The sequence below is a fragment of the Tyto alba genome, unplaced genomic scaffold, assembly GCF_018691265.1.
Source record: "Tyto alba isolate M040663 unplaced genomic scaffold, T.alba_DEE_v4.0 Super-Scaffold_33, whole genome shotgun sequence".
Taxonomy (NCBI): domain Eukaryota; kingdom Metazoa; phylum Chordata; class Aves; order Strigiformes; family Tytonidae; genus Tyto; species Tyto alba.
This window is the reverse complement of record NW_024881308.1, coordinates 16,376,808-16,390,033: the sequence shown is the minus strand read 5'-3', so window position 1 is coordinate 16,390,033 and position 13,226 is coordinate 16,376,808. Positions and strand designations below refer to the sequence as shown.

The 13,226-nt window shown below is 40.9% G+C and overlaps 1 protein-coding gene across 8 annotated transcripts in view; it reads right to left on the bottom strand.

Moving 5' to 3' along the window:
• Positions 1 to 13,226, bottom strand: part of ZBTB46 (zinc finger and BTB domain containing 46) — a 55,163-nt gene that overhangs the window by 25,553 nt on the left and 16,384 nt on the right. For all 8 annotated transcript variants that reach the window (XM_042801215.1, XM_042801214.1, XM_042801216.1 and 5 more), the window contains one exon: positions 11,411 to 12,380. In XM_042801215.1, coding sequence (XP_042657149.1) covers positions 11,411 to 12,380 — 970 coding nt within the window. The remainder of the gene's footprint in view (positions 1 to 11,410; positions 12,381 to 13,226) is intronic.

The following is a 13,226-nucleotide window of genomic DNA, read 5'->3' as shown; positions in this document are numbered from 1 at the left end:
TTTTGCAGATGCTTGCCAAAGCTAAGGGTGACAGCAAGATCCCACAACTATCCGGAGCTAATTAAAGAAACCCCGGCTAATCTTATATCCTACTCTTATTTATAAAGCACAGTTGACAGTCATAAACAATAGAAGCCCCGGCTAAGTCCACCAAATACTTTCCCTCCCACAGGCAAACATGAAGCAGGGCTGACAAGTCATACTGCTTCTTTTTAACACGTGCAAGAACGAAGCACGTAAAAACCCACAGCAAAGTCGACACAGGGAGAGAATATTCTCTCTTTACGTAAGTTAGGGTGGAAAGGTGAAAAGGAAAGATTGACAAACTTTCAGGTACCCAAGTCCTGCTGCCAGAAACAGAAAGGCGAGCGTCCAAGAAAGTACAGTTTGAAAACAGCAGCAACTGAAGCGACGTCCGAAGTGGTGACACCAACAGGCAGCGAGCGAGTAGCCGTCCTGACTTGTGACAGCGTTACTGCTGCACTGACTGGGTCCATTTTAAGAATCGTAGGATAAATGGAGTTGAAAGTGACTTCAGGGCTACTTTTAGAGTCAGATCTGGTTGTTCGGAGCCTTGTAGAGTCAAGCTCTGAATATCTGCAGGGAGAGAGATACCACAACTTCTCCAGGCCCTTCATCCATCATTTGACCACTCTGCGAAGAATTTCCACCTTTTACCCCGTGAGAATTTCCCTTCCTGTAACCTGCACCCCTTATCTCTCATCTTTTCTCCATACACATCCGAGAAAGGTCTGGCTCTGGCCAATCCATCTACCCCCTTCTCCGAGGTTAAACCAAGCTGTCTCAGCCTCTCCTCATATACAAGGTCTTGATGGTCTCAGCCGGGTTTGCTCAAGCTGATCAAAGTCTTTCTTGTCCTGGAGACGCCCAAACTGGATCTTGTCCTCCCGACGTGGTCTCACTTCCCCCGACACGCTGGGTGCGCTCTTCACACGGCATCGCTGCTGCGAGGACACGCAGGCCCTTCTTCAGCTCCTTACTCACCAGAACACAGTTTCTGCAAAGCTGCTTTCTCTCTCCTTGGCTGCCAACACATACTGGTGCACGGCGTTACTCTGTCCCACGCGCAGGACCCTGCATGAATCTTTGTTGAGCTCCTGCTGTGCCTGGCACCGCTGCCTTCCAGCAAATCATTCCTCCCACTCTGGTGTCATCCAACAACTTGCGGAGGGTTCACTCCATCCCGCCACCCAAGTTGTTAATGAACAAAGTGAACAGCATCTGCTCTGGAAGCTACCTGGGATGGAGGCAGGCATCGTGCTTTCTAGGGTAGTTGTTCAGGATCCCCTGCACACAGCTGGATAATTTTTAGTGACGTTGCAAATGTCTTTTTTTTTTTTTTTTTTTTTTTTTTTTTGTTTACAACATGGCAAGCAAAAAGGACAGAGGAGGGTGAGGGAAATTATCCCATCAGCAACTTTTCCCACCCCAAATGCTCATTCCTGCATCCTCCTCTGCTACTCCCTCAGTGGTACCAAGACTAAATGTAGAGTTGAGGTGAACTTGAGACAGGAACTAATACATTAAAAATAAACTGGTTTATTAAAAAAGTTATTTTTAAACCCAGATCAGTTCCCCAATCCGGTTCACTACAGGGTTGCACAGACATTTTCACCGGAACAACTGCAGGAGAGCGTGGGGGTGTAATTAAGTACCAAGGGAAAGTGGGAGCCACTTAAACTCAGCTTTTCTCTCAAGGACGCTGTCAAATTATGACCCGAGACAAACTCTTCTGGAACAAACTTAGGTGAAATCAAAGACTTAATTTTCTGAGGTTGTTCTACCCATTTGTGTTAAGTATCTATACAGATCTGCCTGACAGTAGATTTCATCTAAAATTTCAGGGCTGATGTTTCTTGTATAGGTTTAGGAAGTTTGGCTTGATCTCCTTCTGTGCAAAAGACATAATTTTTAAACTCACAGAAAAAAATAACCCTTTCATTTCCTAGTGTTTTTTCCTTAGGAATAATAAAAAAAAGGAGCACCTGGGCTGGCAGAAGAAACAACCACCTCTTACCAGCTGCTAAAAATATCCTTGAAGCTTGTATTTCAGATACTCCCTCCCTTCTAACAGAAAGCCTTCAAAAGCATTTCACAACTTACTATTTGTTAAGTAAAACCAAGCATTCTCACATACTGTAATATTTACATAGATAAGTGATGCCATGAGCTATATTGGTTTTGATTATCACTATTTTACAAACATAATAGTATACATGTGGATATAATAAATGTGTGCAGCATTCAAAATAAGCTCCAATTCCATAACTCAGGAAACCATCAAGCAAACATAGATATTCAAACCACAACATATACGATCATTAAAAACTGCCTTTATGTTAAAGACCGTAACATATCTTAAGTGAATGCTTACAGAACCAAAAATGTGGTTTCCTTCAGGCTGTCTTTTCCCACCTCTCTTTGTCCTACTTGAGTCCTACTACGGAATCCAACGGTGACTCAGAGCGGGGTGACCTGAGACACTGTCCTGCACTGTTGGGATCTGAGTTGCTGAGAAACACCAGCCTGAATAAAACTGCACATTTCCAATGCTGTGACTGTTGCTGGAGGGCTCAGGGGGAGGCCCTGCCAACTGAAAGGCGGCTTTCATCATATAGGCTTGAATCAAATTTTCAAGCCTATAGCCATAGGATGGTAAAACATATATGGTGAACAACCGAAGCATTCTCCTCAATAACTCTAGAATAGTATTTCTAAAATAAACCAGGCTTATTTATAAATTTATTTTATTTCTTTGTTTATTTTATTCATTTATTTGTTTATTTTACAAATACAATCTGGTTTTATATTGATATTTCTGCAGTGGTATTCTGAAAGCACAATTATATCTCTATCTTTTCCTCAAAACAGTAATCAGTGTGCAACTATCAAGTGGAAAATTCCCTTCGCTCCTCCAGGTATCTGAAAAAAATAATCAGTTTTTATCTCTTTCCTGTAACATTTGTTTTTCTAACATGAAATCAAATTCTGCAGATATTTTTCTGTGGTCTACAGCAGCAGAAGGAGCTCCTGGTCCCAAACCCAGCTGCTTGTTGCTGCTCTCCCACCACCTGTGAGTGACCCCAACTCAACTGTTCGTAGGGTTACAGAGCAAAGCTGGTCAATGAACTGTTCTTCCCCAAAACGAGATACAACAAAACATCCAAATCCAAAGAAGAGATAAATGGTTAAATCAGAGTAGTTAATTTTATTTGAATCTATTCTATAATGGAATAATAAAGTGGTCCTTGCAGGAGCAGGAATGACTGGGCAATGCAGAAATACCTTAAGCCACACTCTTGTTTCCACAAAATATGCAGAGAATTGTACAGTAACTTCAAGCAGACTATCACTTTAAAAATACTAAGGTTGACTGTGAGCTTAACTTCTTTTTCTAAGTCTCATAACTCACGCAGTAAAAGGACTGATACTATTCTCTGCTGCTCCAGTCTCTTGCTGCACATCTGCACATTAACAGACAGAAACATGAAGGGCTAGAAATATAACATTCAAGTATCACATTAAATATGAATGCTAGTACTCATGATATGACAGGATGCTGAGTTATAACCTTTGAACATCCTCAGAACAAATATTTACCTTTTGAAACAAGTGCCTGTAAGAAATGTAAAAAAAAAATAAAATAAAATTTAAAAAATTTTAAAAATCAGAGACCAATGCAGTAAAGTTAGTTTTTGGTTTCGATTCCTAGGCACTGCATCTAAAGAATGAATTCCTACTACATTTTAAGGCAAAAGCAGCACTTCAAATAGGAAAGTGAAAGTCCTGAACAGTGATGACTGCAAAGTAGAATTAGAAATCTTTTTATGTTAAAATTCTAAAACCTTCTTGATTTTTCACTTGCAATTTCAGTAAAGAAACAAAAAAGGGGGAAAAAAAAATTTCTTTTGAAGGGTTGAGATCTCTGTAAAGATGAGCCTAGTGTAACCTTGGCACAAGGAACAAATAAAATAGCGAGAAGGACACTCAAGAGAGGGGAAGTGCCTCTGATCTCTGGAGTTAAAGCAGATTAACAGACTCAGGGCTCCTACCATAGGGAGGAGGAAGAGGAGGAGGAGGGCTTTGGAGCCTGGGGAAAATGGAATGCAGGGTGGGGAAAGGAAACAGACACTGAGCTTTGAGCTAAAGCTGGTTTAGGGTGGAACCATTTTAAAGCCAGGGTGTAGCCAGGGAATAAGTGTCTGGGTTTAAAGCAATGATTTTAGTTTCCAAACTTGAAAATAACCGACCTAACCTTTTAATAACAGAAACTCAAAAGAGTTATTCCTGCAAAGACTGCATCCTAATAATTTGGTTAGCCTGTAACTGTGGTGATAGAGAGAACCTAAGTTATTGACCGAGTGCTCTCTGCAATGTTTCTGCAAAATTCAGCATACGGACACAGAGGTCAGGGGACTTGGGGGGTTTTGGGGGTGGTATTTTTGGTGGGTTTGCATTTTGCTGCAACTAGCAGTCAGCTCCCTACAGTAAACTGGATACTTCATGCACATGAAGAGAGTACCAGAGATGGTCTAGAAACCTGGGCAGCTCAGTACTCGCAGGAGGAATGCAGAACAGGGGCTGAGCTGATTTTGGGGGTGGCATTAGAGCACCAATCTGTAACTCCTCCAGGTCTGGCTGCGAAAGAAAGACTGGCATCACCGACTACCACTGTTTAAGGCATGGAAGTATGTCCCCAGTAAAAACAATTGAAAACCCCTCAACTGTGGCAAAGAAATTTTTCATACCTTGCACTGTAACTACAACTTCATGAAAAGCAGGTGGAAAAATGCAATAATTAACTTAATTTTCAAAGGGGCGGGCAATTTGTAATTTACTATTACCTACCCTCAAAAATACTCCAACACCTTTCCAAGAAGCTGAACATTTTGATTTAAAAATATCTCTATCCTTGAAAAGCGGTCTTTCCAAAACTGAGCATAAAAGAATGATCTAAATAATGAACTAACAGTAGGAAAGTATTAAAATTTGAGACCATGTTGTTTTAGGACATCAGATATTAACCTGACAACTGAAATTTTAACCAGCCTAGTTTTCATTCATGGCTGTAACAAATATTTGAACACGTGCCTTAAGTTTTTACATTGCAACCGCAACTCAGACCATGGCAGATGGATTGGAGACTCCATCTCTACAAAGCAAAATCCATTTAAAGGAAAAATAAATGCCAGTATTCTGTCCCAGTGATTTTTTTTGGCTGTCACGCTATGTGGATCACTTCAACACTGCATGCTTTCAACATACCTACTAAGACTTCTCTTGGCATCTCCTTCAATACGTTTGTTTTCATCCCATAAAAATCTACAGTTTAACTGTATGCATTTTAAGTAAGGTGAATAGTGAATATCAAGTAAGTGATACCGCATCTCAGAAAAAAAATGGGCTTTTCATACACTTTTTGAAGAGCAGGGCAAGAAGTTCTGGAGAGGCCAGAGTAGACAGATCAACGTACCACTAATGGGAGAGAGGCAAGGCAGAGCAGCACGTGGGAGCACCAGTATTTACTGTGCAGCTGCATCTCGAGCTAGAGCAAAAGGTTTTTAATATTGGGCTGCAGAAGTTAAAAAGAAGAGCGAGGAGAGAGTTAGTTTCGGTAAGGTTTATCCATCTCTAACAGGAATAGCTGGGCACAAAAGCCTGGATGCTCAGCAGGTATTCCCGGCACAGACGCGTTCAGGTTTCACACTGCTCCCTCATCTCTTCAGTCTGTCTTGGTACCACCTTTACTACACCAAATTCAGACTCTTTGTTCTCAGTTCTCTTTTTCTATTATCCCTCTTCCTGCTCCTTATTCTCTTCTCCCCTATTCCATGCTACCTCTTCTTCCCTTTATCTCCATTCCATGTTGGCATAATCCTTCACACCAAATAGCCTCCATCACCGATTGCAAACCCCCATTATTTCTGAGCTCGTTCATGTTGCATTTTCTTTATTTCTTCATTAACATTAACCTACAGTGCTAGCATGCAAATCAACTTCTTTATTCTCTCTTAAACACCACCTCTTCAGAACAGGTAAACTGATTATTTATAAAGCATCATGTAAAGCAGAAGTATTATACAGGTTTTGCAGAACAAGAAAAAAAATCTTAAAGAGTTCCTTAAGCACCTGAATTCTGAATACAAACACCACACAATTTTTTTCCTCGTCACTATGCAAGACATCTATTCCACTACTTGGACTAATATGCTTGCCAAATAATCATAACAGAAACAATGGAATTTTCAGTTTTTTAAAATAATAATACTAGTTAAAAAACAAGGCAAGATTTGAAGATTTGCAATGAAAAGGTTACAGAGTTACAGGGAGTCTGGTAGCTTGCTGAGAAAAAGACCTTTTTTGCCGGAAAAATATCATCCTATAATAAAGACAATCCACACATTCACCTACACAGACAGGTCCAGAGACCTCACCTGCACAAACTTAGTTGAGTATTCATCTAGACTGAGCTATTTCTTGCCCATCTCAGAAGCCGCCTGAAATGTAAGCTCACTATATGATCCAACTGTTAAGCATCTGTGCTCGCCAACAACTCCTGTAATCATAATTTGCTCCCTAGAAACCAAGACAGAAAAAGGGATAGGAAATGGCTTACGATACCAGCTGTCTCCAGTAGCACAACTCCCTGCAGCAGGCACTGAAATCAGATTGTGTCATTGGAAAATTATGAACTTGAATGTCTCCTCACCACAAGGGAGGAAACTTGTGCATAATTAAAGATTTTGATGGGAAAATATTAGACGGAACTTAGAACTCTGCAAAGTCAGAAGGATATAGTGAAGTCCAGCCTTCCCACGGAGGTCACTACTCTGGACTTAAGTCAGTCCTGAATCTCTTCTTACATAATACAACAATTTCACTATATGTAACTAAAGTAAAGCAAAAAGTTCCCAAACTATAGCATCTCTAAAAATGACTGTTCTGTTTTGAAAATAATTAGCTTCATTTCATAGTCAATTGGCACACAAAAATTCACTTGCAGCTTTAGGGTGCAAACACTCAGAAGATGTGTGGGAGTATTTCCTTAGAAATAAATTCCTGAATCATAACTACTATGCTTGAGCTAACACATTAATAAAACCATCAATAAATTCTTCAAAAGACACTCTCCAAGTGACAGTATCCCATTATATGAAGAGGCAAAACCAGCAACATTTTGCTAGCTTAACAGCTCTTCTAGTGAAGGTAACTGTCCTCTTTGGTGAGAACGTTTTAAATACCGCCTGATCCTGTAGTTCATGTACTCAGGACATGTAATCCTGTAAAAAATTTATCTAGCAATGTTAAAGGAACAGCAGCCTATGGAGAATTAAGATGCTCAAGGCACAAGACCGCTTCTGAGTTTTGTAAGCATCTCTGGTATTAAGACTAACAAACAGCAGTATGTTTCTTTAGGAAACCTACAAAATTCAATAAAAAAGGTTAAAATAAAAGGCAGACCTGTTATTTTGGCAAGTCTGTGGAGAAAATTCTTCTTGGCTCAGTTATGAAGAAAGTTATTATTTATAAAAGCCCATCCTCCAGATTACTTTGGAGAATTGCTGGTCCAAGTTAATGTGGCTTGGTGAGGAAAACGTATATATGAATGTTTCATACAAGGAAGGACAGACCGACATCCTGAACAACCCAAACAGGATGAGAAAGAAAAAAACTAATGTGTTTTATGCTAAACAGAGAATCAAAATTAATAAATTGTAACTAGCACGAGAAAATGGTCCTCATCAAGCTCTGTGCTTGACTGACACCACCCTGTAGAAATTGAGAGCTTAATCACATTTTCAATCTAGCATCTCAACTTAGTTTGGATTCTTTCGCAAATTCTATTTGATCATTCTTTCTTGGATGAAGAAGATACACTCTTCATGGCAGACATCAAGAATTTCTTGCTTCAGTGGCTCTTTCCATTGTGTTAGAATACCATTAATATGATTACTCCAGACACTCCTTTTTACTTTAATCTGTAGTATGATCCAATTCAAAGCCTCTCAGCAGCACCCCACCAGCATCTGGAAATGAATCAACTGATTCAGAGAGAATTTTCTTATCCTTTCAATAAAAAAAAAAAAAAACAGTGTCTTTTTGAGACCCTATTGTAACATACTTAAGCACAATCTACCTACGTATCTGGGACACTAATACACCCTGCCTATATTGATATGAACATCTGTTTCCCACTGAAAGAAGCACCACTCAAAGTGTAAAGGAGCTGTTAGTTGCCTCAAAAGCAAATTTTTAGTGACAACAATGAGTTTCTTTGCAACATAATGTCAATTAAGTGATCCTGTGTAGCCTAGCAGTAGGAAAGTGTTTTTAATCTGTGAAGTAATCGGCCCCAAATAACCACTGAATTGAAAGGGTGATGCAATGGTTACTTGCAAGATCCACCTTCCAAAATACTGCTTGCATCTTGCTCAAATGCAACAAATAATTTCAGGAGGAAGATACCAACACTGAACTTTAAGATGGCCTCTCTCTCCTGACTCAGCTTTTGCACTGCCAGAAGGTCCACGTTGGTCCTTCAGTATAAAGGCATTTGCAAATGGCACCCAAGTTATCCCACAATGAGCGTTTTCAGACTGAACAAGCAGCATCTTAAAATAACTGAATAGATCAGAAAAGTGAAGGAGCCTCAAAGAACAAAAGAGTTCTAGGTAATTTTCTTCCTCTTAGCTACTTATGAAAGAATATTCAACACCCGTTTCCTCAGCAAAGGAGTACCTTTTCATCTTAGTCATGAACAATACAGATAGGGACACTGCTAAATAAATGAAGCAAAAGAAGAAAAAAGAACCCTAGACTACGAAGTCTATTTTAAAGAATTAAGCCTGACACTACTAAATCAAAGACAACTTCAAGCTGAAATTTAAATGCATCCTAAATACTCATTACACAGTGCAGACACTTGCCGTTATCTGCTTTCACACAAGAGAATAATTTTTTCTTCATCCATAGGATCTAAGTTTGCAACACTCCTCGACTACTTCTGAATTCCAGCAGGAAAGTAAAGAACCTGGGGTACCAATAATGAACCTGAGGAGAACCCTGTAGCTTGGCAACCTGGGAGATGGAGCAGTTTGCAGGAGGGTTGCTTCCACCTGCTGGAGATGGGAAATATTAATGTGAGACCAAAAGACCCTATTGCATGTAAGGCCCAGGACAGGGATGGTTTGGGGGAGCAGGGATGCCTTCACTTCGTGCTGAGAGAGAAGCAACCTCACCCAACTTGGATTTCACCCAAGCCACAAACCTATGGACACAAGCACAAGAGGCTTGCTGCTGATGAGATGGCCAAGTGTTAACTGAAACTGAACACACACAGAGCTCAAATCCTCTGAATTCATACCCCAAAAATCCCCCAAAAGACAAGAAAATTCAACCTAAAATGTGCGCAGGGTTCCTCCTGTGTGCTTCCCCTAAGCATGCAGGCACACACCCATCCCATGCTCTCAGGCTCCACAGCACAGAGAAACGTCCCTTTTCAGCTGGGCAGAAAAGAGAATTTCATCTCTGCTCACCTCTCCAGATGGCCAACGTGGCGAAACCATGAGCAGCTCAGTGTCCAAACATCCCCCTTGCCCAGCACGGTTACTTCTGCTTTGCAGACCCTGCTCTGGGAGCAGCCCCCCGACCGGCTGGCCACGGCCACCACGCGCCGCCCCGGTGCCTGCTCGGTTCTGGCATCCCCCTTGTTTTGGAGGGTGAGAAGGGGCTGCTATTCAGTTTTGCCTTTTGCTTTACCAGCACCAGCGGAATACCGAAACTACTCCCCCCAACCACCACCACTTGGCTTCCCCTTTCCCATCATTAGAAACACCTTTTTTATTGGAAACTGCATTTAAGACGAGATTTGGAACAAATAATTTGATTGTGCCTGACGATGCGCTGCCTCAGCACTGTGCTGAGTCAACACCCGAAGCCATCTTCCTCTCATCTGCAAACACTTGTAAGGAAAAGGGCCACTTCTATTTAATTCCTTAACAATTAGAAATTAAATAATCTAAACTTCATTCAGCTTCCAGTAATACAATCTCTTATATTTTGCACTGTTTTCAGTAATTTAAAAGACATTCAAGCTATAATTCGTTTGCTAAGACAATCAGCTGCAGCTCTGTTTCTGCAGTCACTCCAACACGTGTGGTTTGCTTCATGCACCCGTCCAACCACCACACACCTCATGGACAGCACAAGGGGTTGAGCTGTTTTTATGGGATGCCGTGAAAGTGAAATATGTTTGTGTGTGAACAGCACACCAGGCAATTCATGCTGAATCTTCATTCAAAACAAATCTAAAATACATGCATTATAAAAACAGGACTCATCATAAATCACTGTTATCTTGCATTTTTCTCCTAAACGACGTTGTTTAGATTTTATCATCAGCCAATTAGAATAATTACATGCAAGCTTGTTGCAGCAGATAATGTAAAACATAATAAATCTAAAGACATTTGTGGAGGTTACCCGTTCAATGAAAGCCACATTTAAACTTCAGTATGTAAGCAACTTAAACGTCCTTTTTCAGCCCATAAAGACTCTTCAGACTTTCAGTACTATTTATACTGCTTTTTTCATCTGAATTTGGCAACACAAGGGTATATAATCTCACACACCCTTCTCCTGGCTGACTTGGATTCTGGTATGCAGTGAAACACAGGCTAACTCACAGCACAGACAAAAGTCTTCAATTCAGCTTGAGGGAGCTTAGTACCAGACTCCCTTTAAATCCATAAGAAAAAAAACACCCAAACTCCTGTATCAGTAGGATTCCTGGATCTACTAATTGCCAGTGATTAATGAATCAGATAGGACAGTTATCTTGAGACAGAAAAATAACTACTGAGGATTCAAAAGAAGACACGAAAACACTTTTTTCCTTGGCTGTACACTTTAAAAGCAGCCACTCATCTCAGACTACAAATAGCCACACTTCAAAATACATTTTAAGCCTCAGTAGTATCTCAAAACCCCACATTATTCTTAATTACATCATCAATATACTGTGCAAGGAAAATTCTTCAACCTTGACCTCAGTTCACGCACCTGCTAAAATAAATTCCAACCTTTTCTCTCATGAATTCCAACAATGATAATGGTGCTTTAGGGGTGATTTAGGCCGTTCTATGTTCAAGGCCAAAACAGAACTACCGATTTCTTTCACAGAAGAACCAGCCTCAGTGCAGTGACACTGAATTTCCTGACCTAACCGTGCAGTGCTTGGTTCTTTCAAATTGCTGGCAACACTGGTTTCTACATTCTTCAATTCCTGGCAAGCTAATACATTGCAGAGACCGGTAAGATCATACCGTAAACAGATCTAATTAACTCAACGTTTTTAATTTCAGCCACGAGAATCAGACGAACGACTTACTTGGGTCTCGACTGCTGTACGGCCATCCCGAGGCAGGTAAAAAAGATGGCATTGGAGAGCTTGCCCTGCTGTCATCCTCCACTTGCTGCGTAATATGCCGCACAGTTTCTTTATTTTTCCTGTTCTTCCTGCGCCCAGTGGGTTGCCAGCCATCCCCTACTCCTTGTTCTGAGAACGCGTTCTGTATTGCACTATCCTTGGCAGAAGGTAGGTCACTCCCTCCATAATGTGACGGTGAAACCTGCTCCTCTTTGATACGTAAAGACCCATAGCCCATGTCACTAGACCAAAGAGACTGGGATGAGATGTCTTCGTGGCTGTCTGTTTTTGGTTCTTGATCCTCTTTTCCATAACTACTCCCTCCTTCGTGGCAGCTGGCAATAGCTGAATCTCCAGAAGAGTTTGCTGGACTTGTGCGCCGAGCTAGCCAGGGAGATATACTCCTGCCAGCCACGACTGCTGAAATCAAAGCATCCGTACTACTGCTGGAAGGGGCTCCAAGTTCATAATCGACGAGGTCATCCGAGGCATCAGACTTTATGCTTATGTCGAGAGCTGCTTTTATGAAATTGTGACAGGCTTGTACAATATCTGTCATCTGCAGATAGCTAGCAGCTGACATCACCTCAATGACGTTTCTGCTGGTCAGCGCGAGGTGTGCAGAATACATGAAGTCAATGATTGCTTTAAAGCCTTGTGCGGTTACAATGTCTAAATGGGTGACTGTGGCCTGGTCGGAGGTTTTCTGGACCTGGCAGTACAGCGTTTTGAAGTAGCGACTACTCCCAAGCAGGACGTTTTTGTGAGCCTTAAATATCTTCCCCTCCACTATAATGCAAACGTCACAGAGGATGCCGTGTTGCCTCTGCTCGTTAAGCTCACGCAGCAGATGACGGTAGTGGGAAGCAATCTCCATATCTTCCTTTCGGTTATTCATTTGGAAATCTTTGTGTTTCCTCTTCCACAAGTCCTGTGTGGGGAAGGAAACGTCAGTATTACCAAATCCAATACAAGCTTACAGACGTGTTTTTCAGAGACTGGGACAAACCCCAAGCTGTACTGAATTAAGTAACAGGTTCATCTTGAAAGAATCCTACAAAATACAACTACTGCCTAGGAAGACTGCACATTCATTACACAATGCAGCTTATTTTTACCAGACTTCAAATAATTTAAGTTAAAAGGGACTAGATTTGAAGTTCAATCCTCCAGCGGCTCATAACATCCCAGAGAAACATTTCTTTAAATTACTACAGACTTGTAAGAAAACCTGTCTTAAGTTACTTGGGTAAAACAGCTGTCAGTCTTCACTGTTTGGGTTCAGTAAAGTTTGGATTTGAAAGAGGTACTACACTTGAAACCACACGGATGGAGACAAACTATTGAAGAGCACTCTGTAACACAATTTCCTCAAGGGAACAAGCATTATGTGTAGCACACTGAATAGCTGAAATCCTCAAACAGTGAAAGCCAATTGAAACCAGCCATTTCCCTTGCTATATTGTGGTTGAGGGGCTATAAATACTGTTTTCAAGTCAGAAGAGCAGTAGGCAAATCCAAGACCACAGATCACAGAATTTTAAAGTCCCCACCCAAACTAAACAGGCAATATATCAGATCTACGAAATTCATGAAACTTGAAGCTTAACTACTTATAAGCACAAGATTTTAAACTCTGCAATAATGCATGTTATTTCCTTGGCTTTACATCTCCAAGTTTACCCCACAACCACCCTAAGATATCAGACAGAGAAATTCTAATGATCACCTAAACATTCGTGTTTAGAAAGGATGCTTATGACCAAAATAACAAAGC